At 42.6% G+C, this 20,338-nt stretch overlaps 1 protein-coding gene across 6 annotated transcripts in view; it reads left to right on the top strand.

The window, feature by feature from the left end:
- Nucleotides 1-20,338, top strand: part of CAMTA1 (calmodulin binding transcription activator 1) — a 1,324,131-nt gene that overhangs the window by 538 nt on the left and 1,303,255 nt on the right. For 2 of the 6 annotated variants that reach the window (XM_083162951.1, XM_083162950.1), the window contains exons 1-2: nt 78-373; nt 12,874-12,992. In XM_083162951.1, coding sequence (XP_083019077.1) covers nt 304-373; nt 12,874-12,992 — 189 coding nt within the window. In that variant the 5' untranslated portion in view covers nt 78-303. Of the gene's footprint in view, nt 1-75; nt 374-12,873; nt 12,993-20,338 lie in introns of those variants that run through there. The other 4 variants (XM_083162947.1, XM_083162949.1, XM_083162952.1 and 1 more) reach the window with 4 other exon arrangements.

Below are 20,338 nucleotides of genomic sequence, written 5' to 3'. Positions count from 1 at the left end.
AGAGGAGAGGAGAGGCGGCTGGCTGAGGAGGGGAGGAGGAGAAGGGGAGGGCTGTGAGGAGGCAGGCGGGAGGGCGGGCGGAGGAGTGGGCACACTTCCCTGACACCGCTCCCCTCACTTCCACACACTGAGGCCACCGGCAGCACCGAGCCTCTTCACCGGCGGGTCACCGGAGGGTCAGCGTACGGCAGCAGCGGGGAGGAGGAGGAGGGGGCACGGGCATGTCTCCCTGCCTCAACAGCAGCATCAGCAGCAGCAGCGTCCCGGGAAGCATCTAGCACGGGAGCCCGGAACCACCTCGCCATGTCCATCAGCAGCCTGGTGGAGGGACCTGTCAGCGGTCAGAGCCGGCGCCAGAGCCCCGGAAAGTATGGTAAATGGGGCAGGAGACTGGAGAACAGAGCCGGGGACTGAGGGATCCGATACCCGCCTGTATGCTGGCTGCTGGGGAGGGGGGATCTGTGATAGCTGGTGCTTGCTGGCAGCATGGTCTGGCTGGCTTCTATTCAGAGGGGGTGGTGGGGATTGGGTGCCCTCATGCTAGGCTCCTTGCCTTCACTTTGAGGTCAGTACCCTGCATGACAGGCTTGGCACCTTCACTTTGGTTTCAGTGCCCTCATGCCAGTCTTCGCGCCTTCATTTTGGGGTCAGTGCCCTCATGCCAAGGCTTGGCACCTTCTCGTTGGCAGTCAGCACCATAGTGCCAAGTGTAGTGCCTTCCTATTTGGGAGACAGTACCCTCATGCAAGGCTCAACACCTACTTGGCAGTCTTTGTGCCTTCACATCTGGGTCATTGCTGTCATGCTGGGCACCGCACCCTCGCATATACCCGAAACTTCCCACAAAACCAGCATCCTGAAGTTTACTACACTGGTAGCAGCACCACATGGCAGAGACATGACACCAGAGCAAGGGGGTGTATTGCACTGGATTTGGGCTCCCCACCAGAAGCATCCATACATGTGTTTCTGGTTTGTTTTGCTTTATAACGTTCTATTAGGGGGTGGTCGTACCTGTATTACGTAATGCCTGCTGGCTAATGCAAACAGGCTGCTTAGCTGCGCATGCTGTCCTTATTTGGGAATGATTTGTTACGTGTGAGACTTATTGACAAAATATGGAGTTATTTTATTTTGTATTTGGCTACACACGATGGCAATTCAGTGTGCTAATAGGGGTTTCTCCTTTATGTTTTGTGGTGTCTCCTATCACCATATAGCTTTTTAACAACAATGGCTACAAATTGCTTTCATAGTTGTTGTTTTTTTTTTTTGGGGGGGGGGGGGGGGGGGGCGGGCGCAATTATATCTATATCTCTCCAAAAACAGATAATTTGGTAAGCTTAGGGTAACACTTAATATATTTAAAATCCACAAGGGGGTAGTGATGCACTATGAAGATCTTTTTACTATAGACATGCTGATTCTGTTTTTTCCCCTCAAATGCTCCGACGTTTTCAGAAAAATGGCACATTAGCATTTTAACTTAAGATACCACAATGTGTATTTTAATTGGCACGCTAAATTAGTACACTTCACTATTTAAAATTGTGCCACCATGTTTTTTTTTTTATTGTGTTTCTCTTCTAGTGAAACGGGAAACCTTTTTGTATTTTTAACATTGCTAATTATTCCGTAGGAGCTAGGCGCTGGTAAAGTGTTTGGCGACATATCTCCTTTTAAGAGTAGAACGTGGCTATAGTTTTTGTAAAAATGTTGGTTATGTAATAGCGCCGTGTTGATTTCTTCAGTACAGTCTCAGTACAGTCTCTTGTGCATGAATTTAGCTGTTATGTGTCTGGGATTTTTGGCCATGAGAATTGAGCTCAATACTTACTGATGTCACTGATATTTAACCGTGGTAATATCAACAGACTATTTTTATTTGCCAAGGACGTTCTTGGCTATGTTCACCGTACTCTATACATATTTAATGCATATAGGCAGGAATCTTTCATCAAAATAACATAGACTAGATTTGCAGGGCTGGAGTTAAAGATTTAACAGAGCTTGGAGTCCCCCTAGTTTGCATGTTTTGCTGTTGCATATGGTAGAGGTGTATGCTACATGATGGTTTAAATGTCCATTCTGGTGTTGACAGACCTATAGACAAATAAAAACCTTGGCTAGATTGCCATCTTAGTTATGTTTTGTTGCAGAACAACAGGTATTATAATATGAGATTTTGGTGTATTGTTTTTTTTCTTTTTGGCAGAGGACTCCTATTTTCTAGTAATTGATTATGCATGAGACATGACTAGCTATTCCCCCTATAAGACAACCTTGTCCTGTCAAGCATAATAGGAACTGCAAACTTTGAAGACGAAGTATGTATTTCGGATCAGCCTTAGTGGGTATTCTTAATGGTTTTTTTTTTTTTCACCTTTCCTATACATAATGCTGTGGCCCATGAATAGTATTGTTCCATTTCTTATGTTTCTGTAAGCTGACTCCATCATTTAATGAGAATAAATAAGTCCTTTGTACTATGACCAGAGAAGATAGGAGCAAGCTTTGTGACTCCAACAAGCTTGTGTTCTGTTTTTGGACTTGGGCTTATTTTGTGTAACTTGACACCACTTCTCTGCAAGATATTTTTAGTCTAGATCATTATATGAACCTCTCATTGTATTAAAATGTCTTGTTTTTTTTTCTAAGCCGAAGCGATTCACCTGTAATGTTTACTAGTGAACTTTTCTAATGTGGTGTCCAATGATTTGAAGAATGCATTTGAACATTTTCTTTTCCATCTTCTGGACTAAAGTAATGCTGTAGCTAAGATACTGTTACGTACGATGACTGATAATAGGACTTGCATCATATTCCGTTTGTACTTTCAATTTGAAAAAATAAATAATAATGGATAATGTCTCCAAAGTCTGTCTCAGTGTGACCTTATTCATACATTGGCAGTTATATAGTGGAAACTATAGAGGATTTAAGTGATTGAGTGACATCATACAGCCAGTGAGTGAGGCTGGGGCATTATTGGCTTTTCAGTCCTAGATTACTTTTTTTGGAGCTGTAATTGTGAAGCAATTTGTTTTTTGGAGAGTAGTGTTTTTATTTTTCTACATAATGTTGTCAGTGTTTAGGAAGCAGGTTTTTCTGGTCGCTGTCCAAGGTGCTGACTGCAAACCAGGGAATCCCTTTTTCAGTAATCAGCTGCCTTGTGTCAGTTCTGTCAACTAAACATTAATATCAATTATTTATACATTGTTATGTATTCCTACCATCAGCACAGCTAAATATCTGCTTTAGCATTTTTTTAATTACTTTGAATTATGTATAATAACATTTAAAATAGGAAAAGGGATAGTGAGCAAAATGGTGTAATAACAAGTCAAACAGCTGGTTTTACAGGCTGATTTACTATGCAAATGTTGAACTGTAAATTATAATGGCAATCTAACAGATTGCGGCGTGAGCATCGCCGTGACTGTTTAGGTATGTTTATGTTTGCATGGTGCATGCGTGTGCGTACATGTACTGCATGGTCCGAGACAAACGTCGAAAGAAGAATGTCTAGCAGTTAAATAAAAGGTTGCTCGCTTTGGGTCGTAGCAGCATTCCTAAAGGTTTTATTTTTGCTTTCTGGGCAGTCTGTTCAAATACAAGGTCAAACCGCTACTGAGCAATATGGCTTGAAAGCGCCCTGAACCTACATTTCTGGCCTCTTATTTATTCCGTATTTAGCAGTAAATTACTACATATTAATTTGGCCGGAAGGCTGACTTTGCTGAAAGAAGTCTGTCGTGCTGCCTTTTTGTTTTTATTTTGCGGCTTTCTTTTTAAAAATTATTATGGAGAAAGTAATTGCCTCTAAAAATGGGCAGAATAAATCCTTTTGCGCTGTTTCCATGCATCATCAAAAGGTCATGCTGCTTTGTCGGTTAGTTACCTGAGTAATTATGCAATTATATTGCAAAGTGCTGTATAATATGGCAAATCGGACAAATTTTGAAGGCGTGCTGTCGAGTTAAGGTGGAAAAAAAAGTGCATTTTAGGATGGCATTTCTCACCAGAAGCTTTGCCCATGCTAAGTGCTGTAATTGCTGCACATGTGGCACTTGCGCCCAGCCCTGAACCCCCGCTACTTTTACATGAATGTATTCTTACCTCTAGTGGAGGACAGCCATGGCGCCAGTCATACAAAACAATTGAATATCTCTTGGGCTGTCAGGATTAGAGCTACAATCAATATTCACAGAATAGCCCCCTTAATGTCCTATTTTTTTTTTTTGTTCTATACAGGTTAACATTCCGCATAGGGTAAATTTATGCTGAGATAACCAAGCGTTTTAAACACCTCTTTCCGCTATTCTAAAGGATTATAGTGCAGTTCTACTGCGCTCTACTAACAATATTTGATCGTTCATATCCGTCCCTGTCCCAGTGGAGCCTATGATCTCTATTCCCCACCAGGTGTGTGTGCGCACACACACACACACACACACACACACTCTAGTTTAAGTTATTAATTTACCAATATGTGAGGAAGATTGCCTTACTATGTATTGTACACAGCCTATAAGACCACACCTTCCAGTAAGACACTGACTGTATAATCACGCTATGGAGCCCCATCCACTTCCTACCATCTTATCCACCATTGGTCTCCATGGGAGACGCAAGTTGTGCATTTTTTTTTCTTTTTAATTTAATTTAAATTAGATGTCCGAGTCTAAAGATACTTTTGTTTCTTTTGCTTTTGTTTGCGAAGTTTGGTTTGTCTAGGACCCGAGCACCGTATTGTATCCAGTTTTTATTACCTCCGTTTTGAAGTTGATGAAATCAGTACATCAGCGTTTTCACAGCAGTACTATGTTTCAGTAGATGAGCTGATCTTGTGGGAGGCAATGACCTGGCCACTTGTGTGATTGTTGGTGAGAGTAGAATTGCAGGGGAATAGAGGCAGCAGGTAGCACAAACATGAGTTTGTTAATGGAAAGAGTATGTTCCCAAAAAACAGAAGTAATCACAAGAGCTACTATCAAATTGGTAGGAGGCCAAATGTGTACCTCTAAAGTATTATAAGGTGTTAATGTTTAGCTCAGATGAGGAAACCATGGAGATTTCCCTAGTTACTTTTTTCTTTTTCTTTACATCCGTGCCCAATTCAGCTGTGGTAAATCAAAAAGTTACTGCTATGTCATTGACTTTGTAGTCTGTAAGATCCGTATATATTTATTCAAAACCTTGTTCACTGGGGTATGTTATCACTGCACAGTCTTGGAACCAGAAAATGTCTTGTTTGTAACTAGTGTTCAAGTATCTGCAAATCTCAAGTTTTGTTATCTCATACATATCTAGCAATCCCTCTTATCAGCTAACTATATAATTAGGGTGACCCAACATGGGGGTTATTCAGTTCTGATTGCATGGATGCGAATTCGCAGCATGAGCCATTCGGCAAGTAGTGCGCGCGCGCGATGCTGTCCTGCGATAAAAGGCCAACTTGAGTTTTTTGACGCTGATTATGAAACACCATTCATCATATAGGTAGCTAAGTATTACTAAATCAAAAAGAAATGGCTCATTTGTACATGAGAGCTAGTAACTTGTGTGTCCCCAAAACCAGAGATAAAGGGTACCCGAGGTCACATGACACCGATTTAGCATAGTGTGCAATTTACATGTTAGTGAATGGTAGGAGCCATTTCTTGCTTCCATTTGCTTTTTAGTTTCATGACCTTTGTAACGATGCACATGCTTAATCTTTTGCAGCATTCACTTGTTAGTTTATGACCCATGCCAAAGTTTATTTGTTTTTAAAACCTTTTAATGGCTGGATGCATTCCAAAAGTATTGGCCCCTATATATTTAATGCACACATTTCTGCAGTCCTTCGCTTTAGTCCCTGCCCTAATGGAGATGAAACCCATACCAACTGCAGAAATTATGTGGAATTTAATTTGTGACCAAATTGTCATTAGGCAGTAATACAAACCGCTACCAATCCATGCTGTTCCTATAGTGTACCTACTACTTAGTGCATGTACCTTGGCATTACACTATCTTGGATTATTGTGCTTTGTTTAAGGGTAGATTGATTCAGGTCAGTTTTAGCTATATGCTCAGCAACCTGCATGTTCAGTAGGACTGGGTGGCATCACTGAATAATACACATAATGGTGTTTGCCTGGGAGTTCAGGGGGTAACACTGCCTGTCTATAGCTCATAGAGCATAATGGTTGGGACTTTACTTTGGCGAAGTGTTTAGTTCTTTTTACTGTCTTTCCCTTCTCCTTGCATCTGATGGAAGAGGATGGTCCGATGGTTGCACTTGACAGAGCTCTTCATTGATGGACTGTGTAGCGCATCAGTGACCACTACTAATAATGGCACCATAACTTTACACAGACCCCTTAAACCAATGATTGGGGGGGGGAGTAGTAGAAGAAAAGGATTGGTGGTAGAAAGTAAAGGTCAAAAGGAATAGTGGTTTGTGAAGAGCACAGGGTAAAGATAAGTGGTCGGGGTAAATGGTGGTAGCAGTATAAGATGGAACAGATATATCAGGAGGAGTAATGGGAGACGCAGGTGATGAATGGGAAAATGGTGAAACATGGCTGCGTATATTGGGTACTGGATGGGCATGATAGACATGGAAGCATTGGACACCTACTTTAGACCTGGGCTGGGAAGGGAGATGCTCTATTGACCTTCGCAGCTTCTGTTCTTCCCACACCATACCCGCACATGCATGCACCGATCCTAAAGATGATAATGCATGCAATTCATTGGGTTATCGGCATCCTGCCCCTCCCCTGCAACCTACTACACTAGTAGTTAATTTAAAAAGCATCCCCTGATATTTACAACACTTTGCTAGGTGTACAGTAGATGGGCACCCTAGGGTTTGGACTGGGCTTCCCAGGTGCCGCAGTGAGCCGTTTGGGAACCGAGGGTGTGTGAGGTTACCTGAAACATATGCTGTGTTTGTGTGTCCCAAGGACTGGATTTGGGCACCATTCATGTAGTGCATGAAGCAGGCCGTCCTTCAGGACAGATCTTGACATCCGGCTACTGACACATTGGTACTGGAAGACAGTCTTGTTAAATGCATTTGTATCTTAAGCAAACCTCATACATGTAACTAGTTTGTTCTGGACATTTGTTAATGGGCTACCAGTTGGTCACATGCCGCAGTGGCATGGGAACATTATGCTGCTTTGGTACAAATATTACATTATTTTTGGTGATGGCCTACCTTACTTTTAGATTTTATACAGTTGCTTTTGTAATAGACTGGTACATTTTAATCCCAAATTTAAATAAGTCTCCTGAGAATATCAGAACTATAAGCCCAAACTGCAATATAATCAAAGATTTTTTATAAAGAAAGTGTATTTTATTTTCAGAGTGGACCCTATAAAACACTGGGTGTCCAATAAATTGAATAGCTTACAGTATTTGAATGAAGGAGGGAACCGTAGGTGGCACCGATAACGCCAGTATAAGATGCCCGGTGTATTACTGCCTTTTACGTTGGGCAAAACCTATTTTGATTGAGAAATAAAAGTCCCTTTTTTGCTCATTACTAGATTTAATATTTGCCTGTTTTTCCATCAATGTCCTTCATTAGCTACTGTACTGTGTGTATATTTTGGCGCCATAGCAACAGCATTTGGTCATTTAGAATACCTTGTGGATATACACTGCCTTTGCCGTTAAGCTCAGAAATACAGTCTGTAAGTCTCAGAGGATGTGAAAACTTACAAAATAGACTTGTGGATGACAAAGATCATTTTTGATTTGGTGTGGTGTGCAGTAAAATTTTATGATCCATGTTGGCTCCTTAGGGAATATAAAGTGCAGAGAGCATGAAGAAACCCATAAAATTACCGGGGATTTCATATTGTTTGTAATTAATGTGGGGTCTCAGAGGTTTCTCCTGGCTGGCTGAGATATCCCAGCTAAATAAAAGTACAACTTGTCTATTTTTAGATGTTAATATCTCTGCTGAAAAACAGAACAGAATTTTGTAGGCAAAGGTGCGTGAATAGAGGGACCGGTAGGCTGCAGCTAAGCCTGGGCACCTAGATTATATCACGCTGCTACTTAGATATGCTTATTCTGTAAGATTTTCCTTTCACCATATAGCTTGCCGCTGACGTTTTTGCGCAACCCTGCTTAAAGGGCAACAGTGAACCCCCTACTGCAGCCGGGTGCATGTGCATTAGAAGCTCCCCTAGAGGATCAATGCCAACTTTTGTACCCGTTTTCCTCGGCTGAGCTTATTAAGCATATAAAACCAGTACATTCAGGAATCTGGGTCGCCCAAACATGTTGGGTTAATAGCAGCCTGGCCAGGATGCTGGCGTTCCGTGTACCAATTCTGGCATCCCAACTGCGGTTGGGACACTGGCGCTGGAACATCAAATAGGATAAGGATGCTGACGCCGGAATACTGACAGCCAGCATTCCAATTGGTGAGTATGCGGGGCGGTATAGCGTGCTGCCGGGAAAAGAGTGGTTAGGGTTTGGCTATGGGAATGGGGGTTAGGTTTACACCAGGCACGTCCCAACTGGCCCTCCGGCTGTTGTGAAATGACACGACACATCCCAGCATGCCTTGCCCTAGTTTTAGCAAACATGTGGAAAGGCATGATGGGACTTTTCACAACAGCTGGAGGGCCATAGATTGGCCATGCCTGGTTTAGACATTTGGAAGGGGGGTTTGGTTCAGGTGACAGGTTATATACACAGTAAGGTGTACTTCAAATGCTTCCATCTTATCACTATATTTAGTAGATCCCGGTAAATATACTTGTAGCTTTGAAATTGCCAACCAACCACCCGATTTTTTTTTATTTTTTTTTTACTTTTATAGCCCCAAAAGTTTTATATAAATATGTATGTTCTTTGTTTTTGGACCATATTCCCAGTCTTGCCATTGTTTAAGCCCATATATAAGTAGTGCATTATAGAAATAAGTCTGACTACAAAACTGTGGTCTGGTTCCATATAATAAAACTAATTACTTTTTAAAAGGATTGACAATGCTTTTAAAAGACAAGCATGTAAGTAAAGGTAATTATTTTACAGTGGTTGGTTTCATCCCCCACCTTAAGTATTGTACAGTAACAGGACTGATTAAAACCAGGAATATCCTGTTTCTCCTAAGTGTCCGCAGCATGAACACCACGGCCAATTAATAATCCAAATCTTGCACTGGGTTTATTAAAAGGTTTAATCAACATAAATGTACCATTTAAAATTGCAAACCATTATTTGTATTTCAGACTGTTTCTGGGAGTAATGATTTTTTTTTTCTTTTTTCATGAAGCAAATTTGATTTTGATGTGATCATTTCTGTGTTTGGTTTGTTTGCATATGAGGACTATTTGTATCTGACTAGTTACACTTGGCATAAGTTATTTACTAGGTGATTGGGGCTTAAAGACCATTTAGTAGGAATTCAGTGCTATGCTATCTGTCTTAATGGAGTGGCGCTTGGTGACCACCGACCTCTTAAGCTGCAACGTTGGACCTACCGTATTCTCCCTGTGTGGCAGTTATCGTGCTGTGAGGAATAGGTCACTACAAGTAGTGCTGTGCAAGTGGTGGTATTACGTGACCAAGGTATGATCTTCTTGGGTCCTTTTCCACAGAGGTCTTGTGCTTTAACGTGTAGCAGGCCTTCTCACTTATCTCAGCTAGCAAGTCCTAGATTTTCTTATTGGAGTCCTATTGCTGAGTGACGAGCCCTTACTTAAAGGGTATAGGTTTGTCTAAAGAGCACCAAGTTAATACTGCAGCCTATCATGGGGCTAAGATCAAATAGCATTGCAGGCATATTGATGGATTTTCCATGGAAGTACAAATATAGTGTTGGATCATATAAGGATATCGCTCAGCCTCAGCCGGCCCTTTAATCTTTTCCATTTTATGGTATTCCGTGATGGTTAAAGACATTCTATTGATGAAAATTGGTCTGATAGGGAGTATGGTACCCTATAACCTAACACATGAAAGCTAATTGTCATTATTGTATTGTGAATACAAGTTTTTGTTGTACCATTCCTATTCTAGCACTGGGCGCCCTGCTAGCTAGATCATGTGCATAGAGCAGGTGGCAGGCAGTTTGTGGTCTGTTGGGTAGTAAAGCATCATTTTACAAACTATAAGATATCGGCAAGGGGGTGTACAGCCGACATGGTTAAATGGTTGGCTGGTTGTGTGCCCAAACAGCACTTATGTCATGCCCAGAACATTATCTGGGTTTAGCCGTTTTGCGAAACTAAACCTGGCACAAATAAACAACAATACCCTTGAATGTTGCCTCCTGATCTCCCATCATCTTAGATGGAGGGGTTGTCCAAAAACACAATAGAATTGCCCCATGCAAGTTTATTCAATAAAATGGTTTGTCAATTTTGTAAACGTGATTATGAATCTAGAGCAGTTTCTTTTCATTTTCTATAATATATGTAATTCCACTGCTTCTCCCTAGTTGGAAGCTGCCACATGCTCAGCCATTCTACCGGCTGTGGCAAAACCACAAATGGCACCTCCTGGCTCTAAACCCCTAAGCATTGAAGTACAATAGACTAAGGGCCTGATTCAGATCCGTCCGATGTTGTGCGTCTGCGCATGCGCAGCCGGGTATCTGCGCATGTGCAGGCGTATGGTGCGTGCACCCACGGCGACCTTTTGGGTCGCCGGGTGCACGCACCCATGCCGGCGTGGGGGGGGGGGGGGCGGAGATGGGCGGGAGGCGCCGTGCTGCTCCATTACCATATGGAAATGAGGCAGTGACGCGAGTGTGGGGGGCGGGTGGCTGATATCACCGGATGTCAGCTGCCCGGCCGTATCCACGCCAGCGTGAAAAGTCACTTATATATGCGTGCACGCTAAACATCATTTGATGGTCGGTGACCATCGAAAGATGTGGGCGGTTGCCCGAGCCATGCGAATGGATGTTTATGCAAAACATCCATTCGCAGCTGTTCGGGCGAAGCCGCACTTTGAGGGGGCGGCAGGGGGGCGGTTATTCGCCGGGCAGGGTTTGGTGGACTCGCAAGGCTGCGAATTCGAATCAACTTGAATAACCCCCTAAATGCAAATATGCTTAATTTGGTTACTCCGCAGCAGAAGAAACACTTAGATCAGTGGTGGCCAACCTGTGGCTCTTAAGCCTCATGCGGCTCTTCCTCTTGTAAAGTGTGGCTCCTGCTCCCACTGCTGCCCGCCGCCCACCATCTGTCCCAGTCCCCCCTGCTGCCGGTTCCCTGAATCCCTTCTCCTTCTGTGCATCCTTGTGACTGGGCCATCCGCCAATCAGAGCTCGTGGGCCAGCAGCAAATCAGGAGCCGACCAGTGAGCTTTGATTGGTGGGCGGCCCAGTCACAGGGAAGTAAGGGGGAAGGAGACGCGCGGTGTGCTGTGCTCTCCTCCCATTGGTGACATGACAGGAGGACTGCAGGGGGACGCCAGACTGTCCTCTCCCCGCCCGGCAGCAGCAGCAACAACGGTGAGTGCTGCTGCTGGGAAATTTGCACTGTGGGGGCATAGCAGTTTGTGGCACTGTGGGGGCATAGCAGTTTGTGGCACTGTGGGTGCATAGCAGTTTGTGGCACTGTGGGGGCATACCAGCTTTTTGGCACTGTGGGGGCATACCCGGCACCGTGTGGTGCATACCTGGCACCGTGGGGGGCATATGTGTATCTGGCACTATTGGGGGCATATGTATATATGGCACTGCACTATTGGAGGCATATTTGTATCACACCCACCCAAGGGGTCAAAATAGACTAAGCCCCTTTTTTTGGCGCATGCGCCTTCGGCGCGCGCATGATGTCGGCTCTTTAGCTTGACTACCGATATTTTTCGGCTCTTTACCTCTGACCGGTTGGCCACCCCTGACTTAGATGATAGAAACATGAACATGTTCTTCTTGCAGTTTCCTTCCCCATAAATAGTGTAACAGCTTCCTCTGTCTTCCTTGTGACATATGATGCATAAAGGTACCTGTGTAATAGTACATGATGTAGGCAGAAGCTGGTATTTTTCTAATGGTTAAAATATTACAAAGAAGACTCCATAAAATATTTAGTATTTTTTAGAAATTAAGTCTTCACTTATTTGAGTACAAAGGATAGTGGCTGTGTCTTCATTTATAGTTAGGACTGCATGTCTCCAGTTCCAGGTATGCAAGATGTGGACTGGTGATTGGCTCTGTGATACCCGCAGTTCCCGCGACTGACGTTCTAGGTGGCACTATTGAGTCATCCCACAAATGGCCCGCCTCCACTGTATTCAGGTGATAGGAGGATTTTAAGGGGCAGCCGCATTTGCTCTTCATATAGAAAGCAGTAAGCATAGCATAATTTACCTTTTGATGTTGCTACTTTTTCCTATTCAGAGGGATGGTTCCGCATCCTCTTGCTGTGCTCGTTCGCTGGATGCCATTGTTGTACAGCTATAGAGTCTGACCCTAGACTATTGCACACAGACTGGAGAATACATCTATAAAGTTCCTATCACATGATGCATGGGTCCATATTTGTTGATTTGTGGTGTGTTATTGGCATGTATTGCTCTTTCTAGACTGTTTGTCACTCAGCACATGAGCCAGTAGCCTACAGGTGTTGTTTATTTTAAATGACTGTATTGGGGCTGTTCCTTTAGAGTAAGGGGACTGCGCATACCGCTGATATTTACATTGTGAGCAGTTTGATCTGTTTTATTGATCGTGAAGGGCATTATACTGGGTATAATTTATTACAGTGACTGCATTATCTTGCAAAGGCGATGTGTATCATGGGATGATCAGGTTGAGCAAATTAACGCCTGTTCATCTTTACTTTTTAAACTAGTGTATGTACACCCATGCGTAAATAGTTCATCCCTGCTTTCTCTCATTAGATGATCATGGAAACAGCAACGGCAGTCATGTAAAGATCTTTCTACCCAAGAAGCTGCTCGAATGTCTACCAAAATGTTCAAGTTTACCAAAAGAAAGGCATCGTTGGAACACTAACGAGGTATTTAAATGATCTTTTTTTTTTCTTGACAGAATGGCTAATTATTTCCTGATGCTGCGCTGTGCTTATCTGTACATATCTTGTACGAACGCTGCCTCCAGGACCTCTGTATAATGCGCTGTCTTAAGATGAATAAGAAGTTGTGTAACGTGACCCGGTTCTAGAGCTTTGTGGTTCTAATTTCAGCTCACAGCTCACAGCGCACTTGCCTCAACCAAAGCTAACAGGTTTTTTTTTTTTTCTATGCAAAATCTTAATGTCCTGTTTGCTAAATGAGCATCATTCTGTGCGCTAGCTTCTGGGCAGTCCCTGATGTAGGACAAGAGGCAATGAAGCAGATCACTGACATTTTGCCAATCTGATACATGACTCCAGGATACTAGTGGGACTAGGTCTGAAACTTGGACACTTGACCTGTAATGGGCAAAACACCTTTTATTAATGATTTTGTTAGCTGCAAGGGAAGCCCAGGGCTCTATTACGATCACCTATAGAGAGGCGCTCTTGTCATTTTTTTTTTTCTCTTTTATCATTGGAATGTTTTCTATGGCATTCAACTTCTAGTCACACAATGGCAGTTTTGCCCTTGTGGCTGACAAAGGTCTTATTTATGAGCAGGGACAAGGGTTTGTTGGTAGTAGGCATAGAGGTATATGTGATCTCATTGATAGACTATCAAGTTCTAGTTGTCATGGTAACCCTTGATATGTTGTGTAGCCAAAACCACTGCTACAAATGTATTTTTATTACGTAATTTCCTGTTTATCTGCAGTTACTGAGAATTGTGCCTAGTTCCGCGCACCAAAATAGAGAATGCCGGATGTATTGTGGGGTGAATTTGGTTAATCTGTGAATGACTGTTTGGTTTGTGGTCGCCTTGCGTAGTGTTTTATTAGTACAAGTAATGTTGTGATATATTTTGTAGGCCTTGGACATTGGTTGGTACTTGCTCTCTGCACTTCTGGTGCTTTGGTGAGCGGTTGCACCAACCAATCAGCTCCTGACCTTTTTCAAACACAGCCTGTAACATGGCAGTTGGCATCTGATTGTTGGTACTCTTCTGCCCTCTTTCTCTTGCCAGGGCTAAGTACATAGACCTGACAATCGGTCTCCACTTTATCTCTTTCCAAAGCTTATTAAATAGACCCCAAAATGACAAGATTTTAATGTTTCCCACACTGACAAATTAAGGATTCAGAAGCTGAATATTTTGAAATGCACTTGACTATTCTGAAATGAAGGAAAACTATTATACTGGAGTTGCCAACAGATAGTTTGGTGATCAGCAGCGGTATTCACTTTGTGCAGGTGCCCCTCTTCACCACCAGCTGGTACTACCGGCTGCGCAAGTGTCCTTGTGTGCTCTCTCCTTAGGAGTACCCCTCTCCAATCGTGTGTTGCATAGTGTCACACAGCAGAGCCCTGTGGCATTCTCTGATACATGGGTTAAGTCACTTTTCAGCGAAAGCTTATTAAAGGTTTGCAGTGAGTGCATCTCTCAGCTGATAAGTGGTTTTAAAAATGCACAGTCTCCGCAAACTGCCAACTGCTGTGGCAGCACATCTCCAGCAGTTACGCCGACAAGCGCACTAAAATATTTAGTGGACTGCATGTGGCCTGCTTGATTTTTATCAACACACACACACACACACACAAAGACACTCACACACTCACTCACTCTGTTTACAGATCTACATAACTTTACATTGTTTTACATTAGAAAATTAACATAATCCAATTGCCAATTCCTATTTTGTGTGACGTCTGTACGAGTCCTGTATGTGATACTTTCTTTAGTCCTTTCCATTTGTGTGTTTAATTGTTCCTCCAACCAGAAATCAGAAATACGCTGATACTGTAATTTCATTTGTTAAATACACTATAATAAACAGAGTTGTACAAAACACCTGTAACAGAAGTGTTACATGAGAACTCCATAGTCTGCAATCTATAGCTACAGTCTGTCTTTGTTTGTTTTTATATTTCAGGGCTTGCAATCCTCATTTGCATGGCAGTCTGTTTGCGGAACCACAATTTACTGAGGTCTAGGTGTCAAATATTTGTATCTGTATGACTCTCTCTAGTGTGGAGTATTCAGTTGTGTGCGATGTTCGGAAAGTGCCATCGGATCAATGTCGACAGAGAGGCCAACACTTTGTAACCACCATCATTGATCGTTTTTTCCCTCGCACTCCATAGAGGTGTACAGGACATTTGTGATGTTGGGGTTCAGTGTTCGCCAAATGTAGTTGCACACATTGGTAGGATTGAATTCAGGCCTAGGTGATTTAACAAATCTGGGAACTGTGTTCTGTCCTGAAATGCTCATGTCAGTCATCCTGCTTATCAGATGGGAACAGGTACTAACAGAACAGAAGTGCGTGTATGTTGCCAACCCTTCCTTATTAGACCACCATTTCCTCCACACCAACGCAAATCACCACCTGTTACTAAGTACCATTTACTGTCCCTTACCTCTATCAAATAGTCATTAAAAGAAATCTACTGAAGCATTTTTACCATGTCCTCAGTAACTCGCGTGCATCCACCCTCTTTGGTAACTAAAAAATATTCATCCAAATTACAGCTTCATAATATTTCATTTGACTATAAGGGTTTAAAAATCTTTATTGCAGAAAGCAAAGCGAGCAGCATTGTATGCTCTCAGGCTGCTGGTGAGTATGTCATTCCAGAACAAGCGGTGTTCAAACAGACCGTCCGATATTGTAGGACTACAAGTCTCAGCATACTGTTCCCCAATAACTGTCTGCTATCGGGCAAAGCTTCCTTTCTTGACACCAGAGTTAACAATCCTGCTGTGGAATATCATTGTAGGACTAACTGCAGAGGTCTGTGCATCACTTATCTGTAGATTTCACAAGAACCTACTTGCACCATGACTTTTATTATAGGACTGCTAAATTGCTTTACTAATACGTGTGTTTGTTTACTGCGTCAAATGATTTCTGAGGCCTGTTATGTCTGGTTTTGACAGTATGTACTGTCAGTATACGGTTGTTGGGTGGACACATATATGATCTACATACATTAAGTCAACATGCCTAAGGTCGACATGTATGGAAGGTTGACCCAATCATTAGGTTGACAGTCAAAAGGTTGTCATGGGTTTTTTCACTATATGTTTTTTGAGCTGACATGTTCACTACCATCCACTAGGGCAGGGGTGGGAACCTTTTTTTTCTTTCAAGGGCCAATTGAAATGGATAAAATCCTTCCGGGGGCCATATCAAAATGAGCAACTTTAAAAGTAGCCTGATTCCCCCGTCCCACACTCTGGCTGCCTCTGAATAACTGCTGCTGGAAGCCTGTCGCATGAACTCGCTCCCGCCGCGGCACCACCTTGCGCAAGACCGCCCCTCCCCGATATGGTGTCCATGTCGACATTCGGGACAAAAAAGTGGAAAACTCATGTCGATCTTTTGACTGTCCACCTAATGCTTGTGTCGACCTTCCATCCATGTCAACCTTAGGCATGTCGACCTATTTAAGGGGTTGACCTAAGGCATGTCACCCTTCAGTGGTCGACGTAATATTGGTAGACCCAGTGACCCATACCCATACTGGTGCGGCCACATGATCAGTTCTTCCCTTGCAAGCGGATATGTATCCAGCCTTGGCGAGAGAGAAAGTGGAAAGATTGCCCAAAGCAAGCAACCAGTTTGTCCTTACATATACTGTGCTAGGTGAGTGACCGTCGCGTACTGTGCGCCTGTCACACCCTGTGCAGTTCCTTTTTACTGTCTGGGATGTCCTTCTGTGCACTGGTGCTTTTTGCATATACTGGGTCTTTTTCTCTGCACTGAGATACAGACCAGAGTGTGCTAGAAACACTAGAGCCCGAGATACACCCCAGATAGGAATGAGGAACTACATGGGTTGTGACTGATGTGGCGCGCTAGACTGAGCCCTGTCCAGAGGTATATTACAAAAAGTAAACTTTTTTAAATTGATTATTCAGGTGGTAAATCACATATTTACTAATCATTAATGAACGATGTAGCTAATTATTTTCTCTTGAACTTCCTATACTCATGGACAATCGATATAGCGGATGCCCACGGAAAGATATAGTTACCTAGATCATTCAGCGGCCACACCCGGGAGCATGCTGCCGCTGATGAGATACTGTAGTTGGAGTTCACAACATGGAGTGAAAATGGGTGTACACATTAGCAGATATGCACAACATCGCTATTGCGCATATAGTTTATGTGCATTTTTGCCCTGAAATCAACATCGATATAGATCATTTTTAATATCGGTAGTAATCAACGTTTAGTAAATATACCCTCTAGAAACTGCCCAAAGCAACCAATAATCTCACTTCAAGGCTTGTTACGTCTCCCCCTGTCTAACAGGTGGTGTTTGAGCCATGTTCTGCTGAATTGCTGTAAGGTAGTTGCTACTATCATTCCACTGTCCTGCCATCGGGATAGTGCTGCGGGGCACTGAGCAGACAGCTTCATCTGATACCTTCCAAGGTTTGCAGCCCAGCTTTAACATGAAGGACATACAAAGCAGTCTAGATAGTGACTTGTGGATGAATCCTGTTTTTTTTTCTGTGCTATCGCACCACAAGATTGGTCGCTTGTAGCTGAATGTGTCATGGCGGTAAATAAATCATGGGGTTATGTGATCCTTAACTCTGGTTAAACCAGCTTTTGAAAGTTGTGTGTTTTTTTTTTTTTTTTTTTTTCTTTCTTTTATTAGAAGTTCTTGTATTAATCCCATTCTCCTTTATTTTTAAGCTTACTTTTTTTTTTTTTAACATGAATTTATAAGTATGCCAAAACCAATGTGCGTGGTGCACACTTTGGGAACCACCCCCTGCACGCAAATGTGATTACCTCCAGTTTCTAACACAATCCAATTTTAGTCTGGTATGTGATCTAGATATGTCCTCATACACTGGACATCTTTACTCAATCTGGTAGGAGACGTCTGGCGCGATGGGCGACCCGCATACCGTATCTTTATTTACAGTTTGCAACTTAATTGTACGTGAATTGTTAGAACGCACATACAAAGACAGGAACGAAGCCAGTGAACGTCTGTATGACTAAAAACTCAAGCCGCAGGCCAACGTAGCACTGCCACCAGTCCTATCGGGGAATGTGCGCTAGTAGTGCAGATTTCTCCTATTATTTATGTGCTTTTTTTGGGTAGAAGACATTTGGAGTGGTCAAGAAGCACAAGACCTAGAGCACTGAAAGGGACTTTATTGCTTGGCGTGAGTGTATATGTTTTTGTTGTTATGGGAATCTAATTTTTGAAGCAAAATTGTGCATTGTCTCACAAACTTAAATCTGTTTCATCTTAATATTGCAAGGTACAAATTTTTTAGATATTATGCGAATTGATGTTCCATGTCTTGCCTAGAAAGCATGTTATAAACACAATACTTTAGGGAGAAATCTACGTTTACTGTTTTATCTATGTCAAATTCTCCATTGATATACTTCCTTAGTAAGTTATGTTGTGTGAGCGTAAATTGCCTCCTTCGTCCTTTCAACCAGCTTACACCATGGCAGCTGAACACACCGATACAATGTCAGGAGATACAACAGCCTTCTTTTTGCAAGAGCAGATTTCAGGTTTTTTTTTTGGGCTATGTACAAAATTGCACTTTGTAAAACAGACTATTGTGTTACTGTATATTTCCTAGATGACATACACAAGGGTTACATATCTCATTACTATCTTGGCGGTCTGTAGTTGCAGGCAGTAGCACCCTTCAGCTTTCCTTCTATGTTAAAAAATGAATAAAATGATTTGTACGGTCAATGCTCATTGTATATGAAGGCTTGTTAAACCTCCAAGTAGTGTTCTATCGGAGAGCCCAACTAGGCAAACCCATATTTGTTTGCAGGTGGGGCAGATGTAACGTGCAGAGATTTATATCTCGGTGGTGTATATTATTTTTCTGTGCAGGGTAAATACTGGCTGCATTTGCATGTAGCCCACATGTTGTGGAAGGTTTTACTTTTACACTGCAGTTTAGATTACAGTTTGACTTGTGACCACCCAAATCTCTCTGCACATGTTATACAGGTGCATTGGAATATGGTTTTGCCCAGTTGTGTAGGTGTTGTGTTTTTTATTTTCTTTGCTTGCAACTCTACAAAAAGCAGACTACCTGGCATTGCAAGCAGAGAGTTGTCCTATCCCTCCTCAAGCAGATTCTTCAATGGTTTGTATGCTCCCCTTTGTACTATAGTGCATTAAAGGCTGTTACTCTTCAACACCACCGCTGACTTACTCACTGAATACCGTTCTTAACTTTGAACTCAGAAACTAGCTGACCTACTCTTATTTCGTTTAACATGCTAATGCACTCATGGATTATGGCTCAGGCCGTAAGAAGCAGATGAATATGTTGCAGCCTATGACATTCTCGTTTTTTTATCAATTTATTTTTAATGATCGCCTGTCTTTCATATACGCCGATAAGCCAGTGCTTTATTGCTAATGATATTGGCCAATAAAGCTAGGATCGGGCTGCACGTGATCCCTATCCCAGCTTATTTACAATAAGATCACCAGCGTGATAAATTATTTAGTGGCAGATTAATTTTGGAAGCCATGATTTTGATAATGTGCTTGCATGCCTCATTTGCCAGAAAAATTGCAAAATTTGATTTAACATCTAAAGAGCAATTCCTCCAGTCTCCCCGCTGAAAGAAGAGCATATTTCCTCGCCAATGTCACAGACTAAATCGTCTAATTTAAATCAATGACTTTTCACAATTCCTTCCCCAGCACAATGCTCAGCACTTAAACCTTTAGGGAGCTGGAGACATCTTGCTTACAAGAATCTGGGTTGGATTTATGGACCTAAAACAAAGACTATAGGCTCTGAATTCAATCTAAATATCCACCGTGCATGAAGAGGCATAATGCTGCTGCTATGGTGGGATTGGACGTTATCTGGTCTCTTCTCGTGGTCTGATCCATCTCTTGGGCACCTGCTTTTGCCTATTGCTTCTCTAGAGCGGAGTTTGTGCAGTTGGGAGAAAATACTTTATTTGAACAAGTTGAGATTTACAGCTGTTGGTAAAATTGGAGCCAGCAGATTACACAGAGATATATGGAGGCATAGACTCTAATTAACATTCAAGGGGAAGGGGGATTCCTGCACACCACCGCAGGAGCCAGAAAGCAGAAAATTGGGCACCCAATAGCAAAACTGTTCAATAACTCCTGTTGGCCACATAAAAAAATAAAATAAAGTTGAGACACACATACACTCGCGCGATGCACAGTTTTTACTGCAATCAATGTACATAATTTGGCGACAGTCGGCATCCCGGCGGTCACAATCCCAA

The sequence above is a fragment of the Crinia signifera genome, chromosome 19 (assembly GCF_055691185.1).
Source record: "Crinia signifera chromosome 19, ASM5569118v1, whole genome shotgun sequence".
NCBI lineage: Eukaryota > Metazoa > Chordata > Amphibia > Anura > Myobatrachidae > Crinia > Crinia signifera.
Note: the sequence above shows the minus strand (reverse complement) of the source record. Positions and strands in the feature narration are given on the sequence as shown.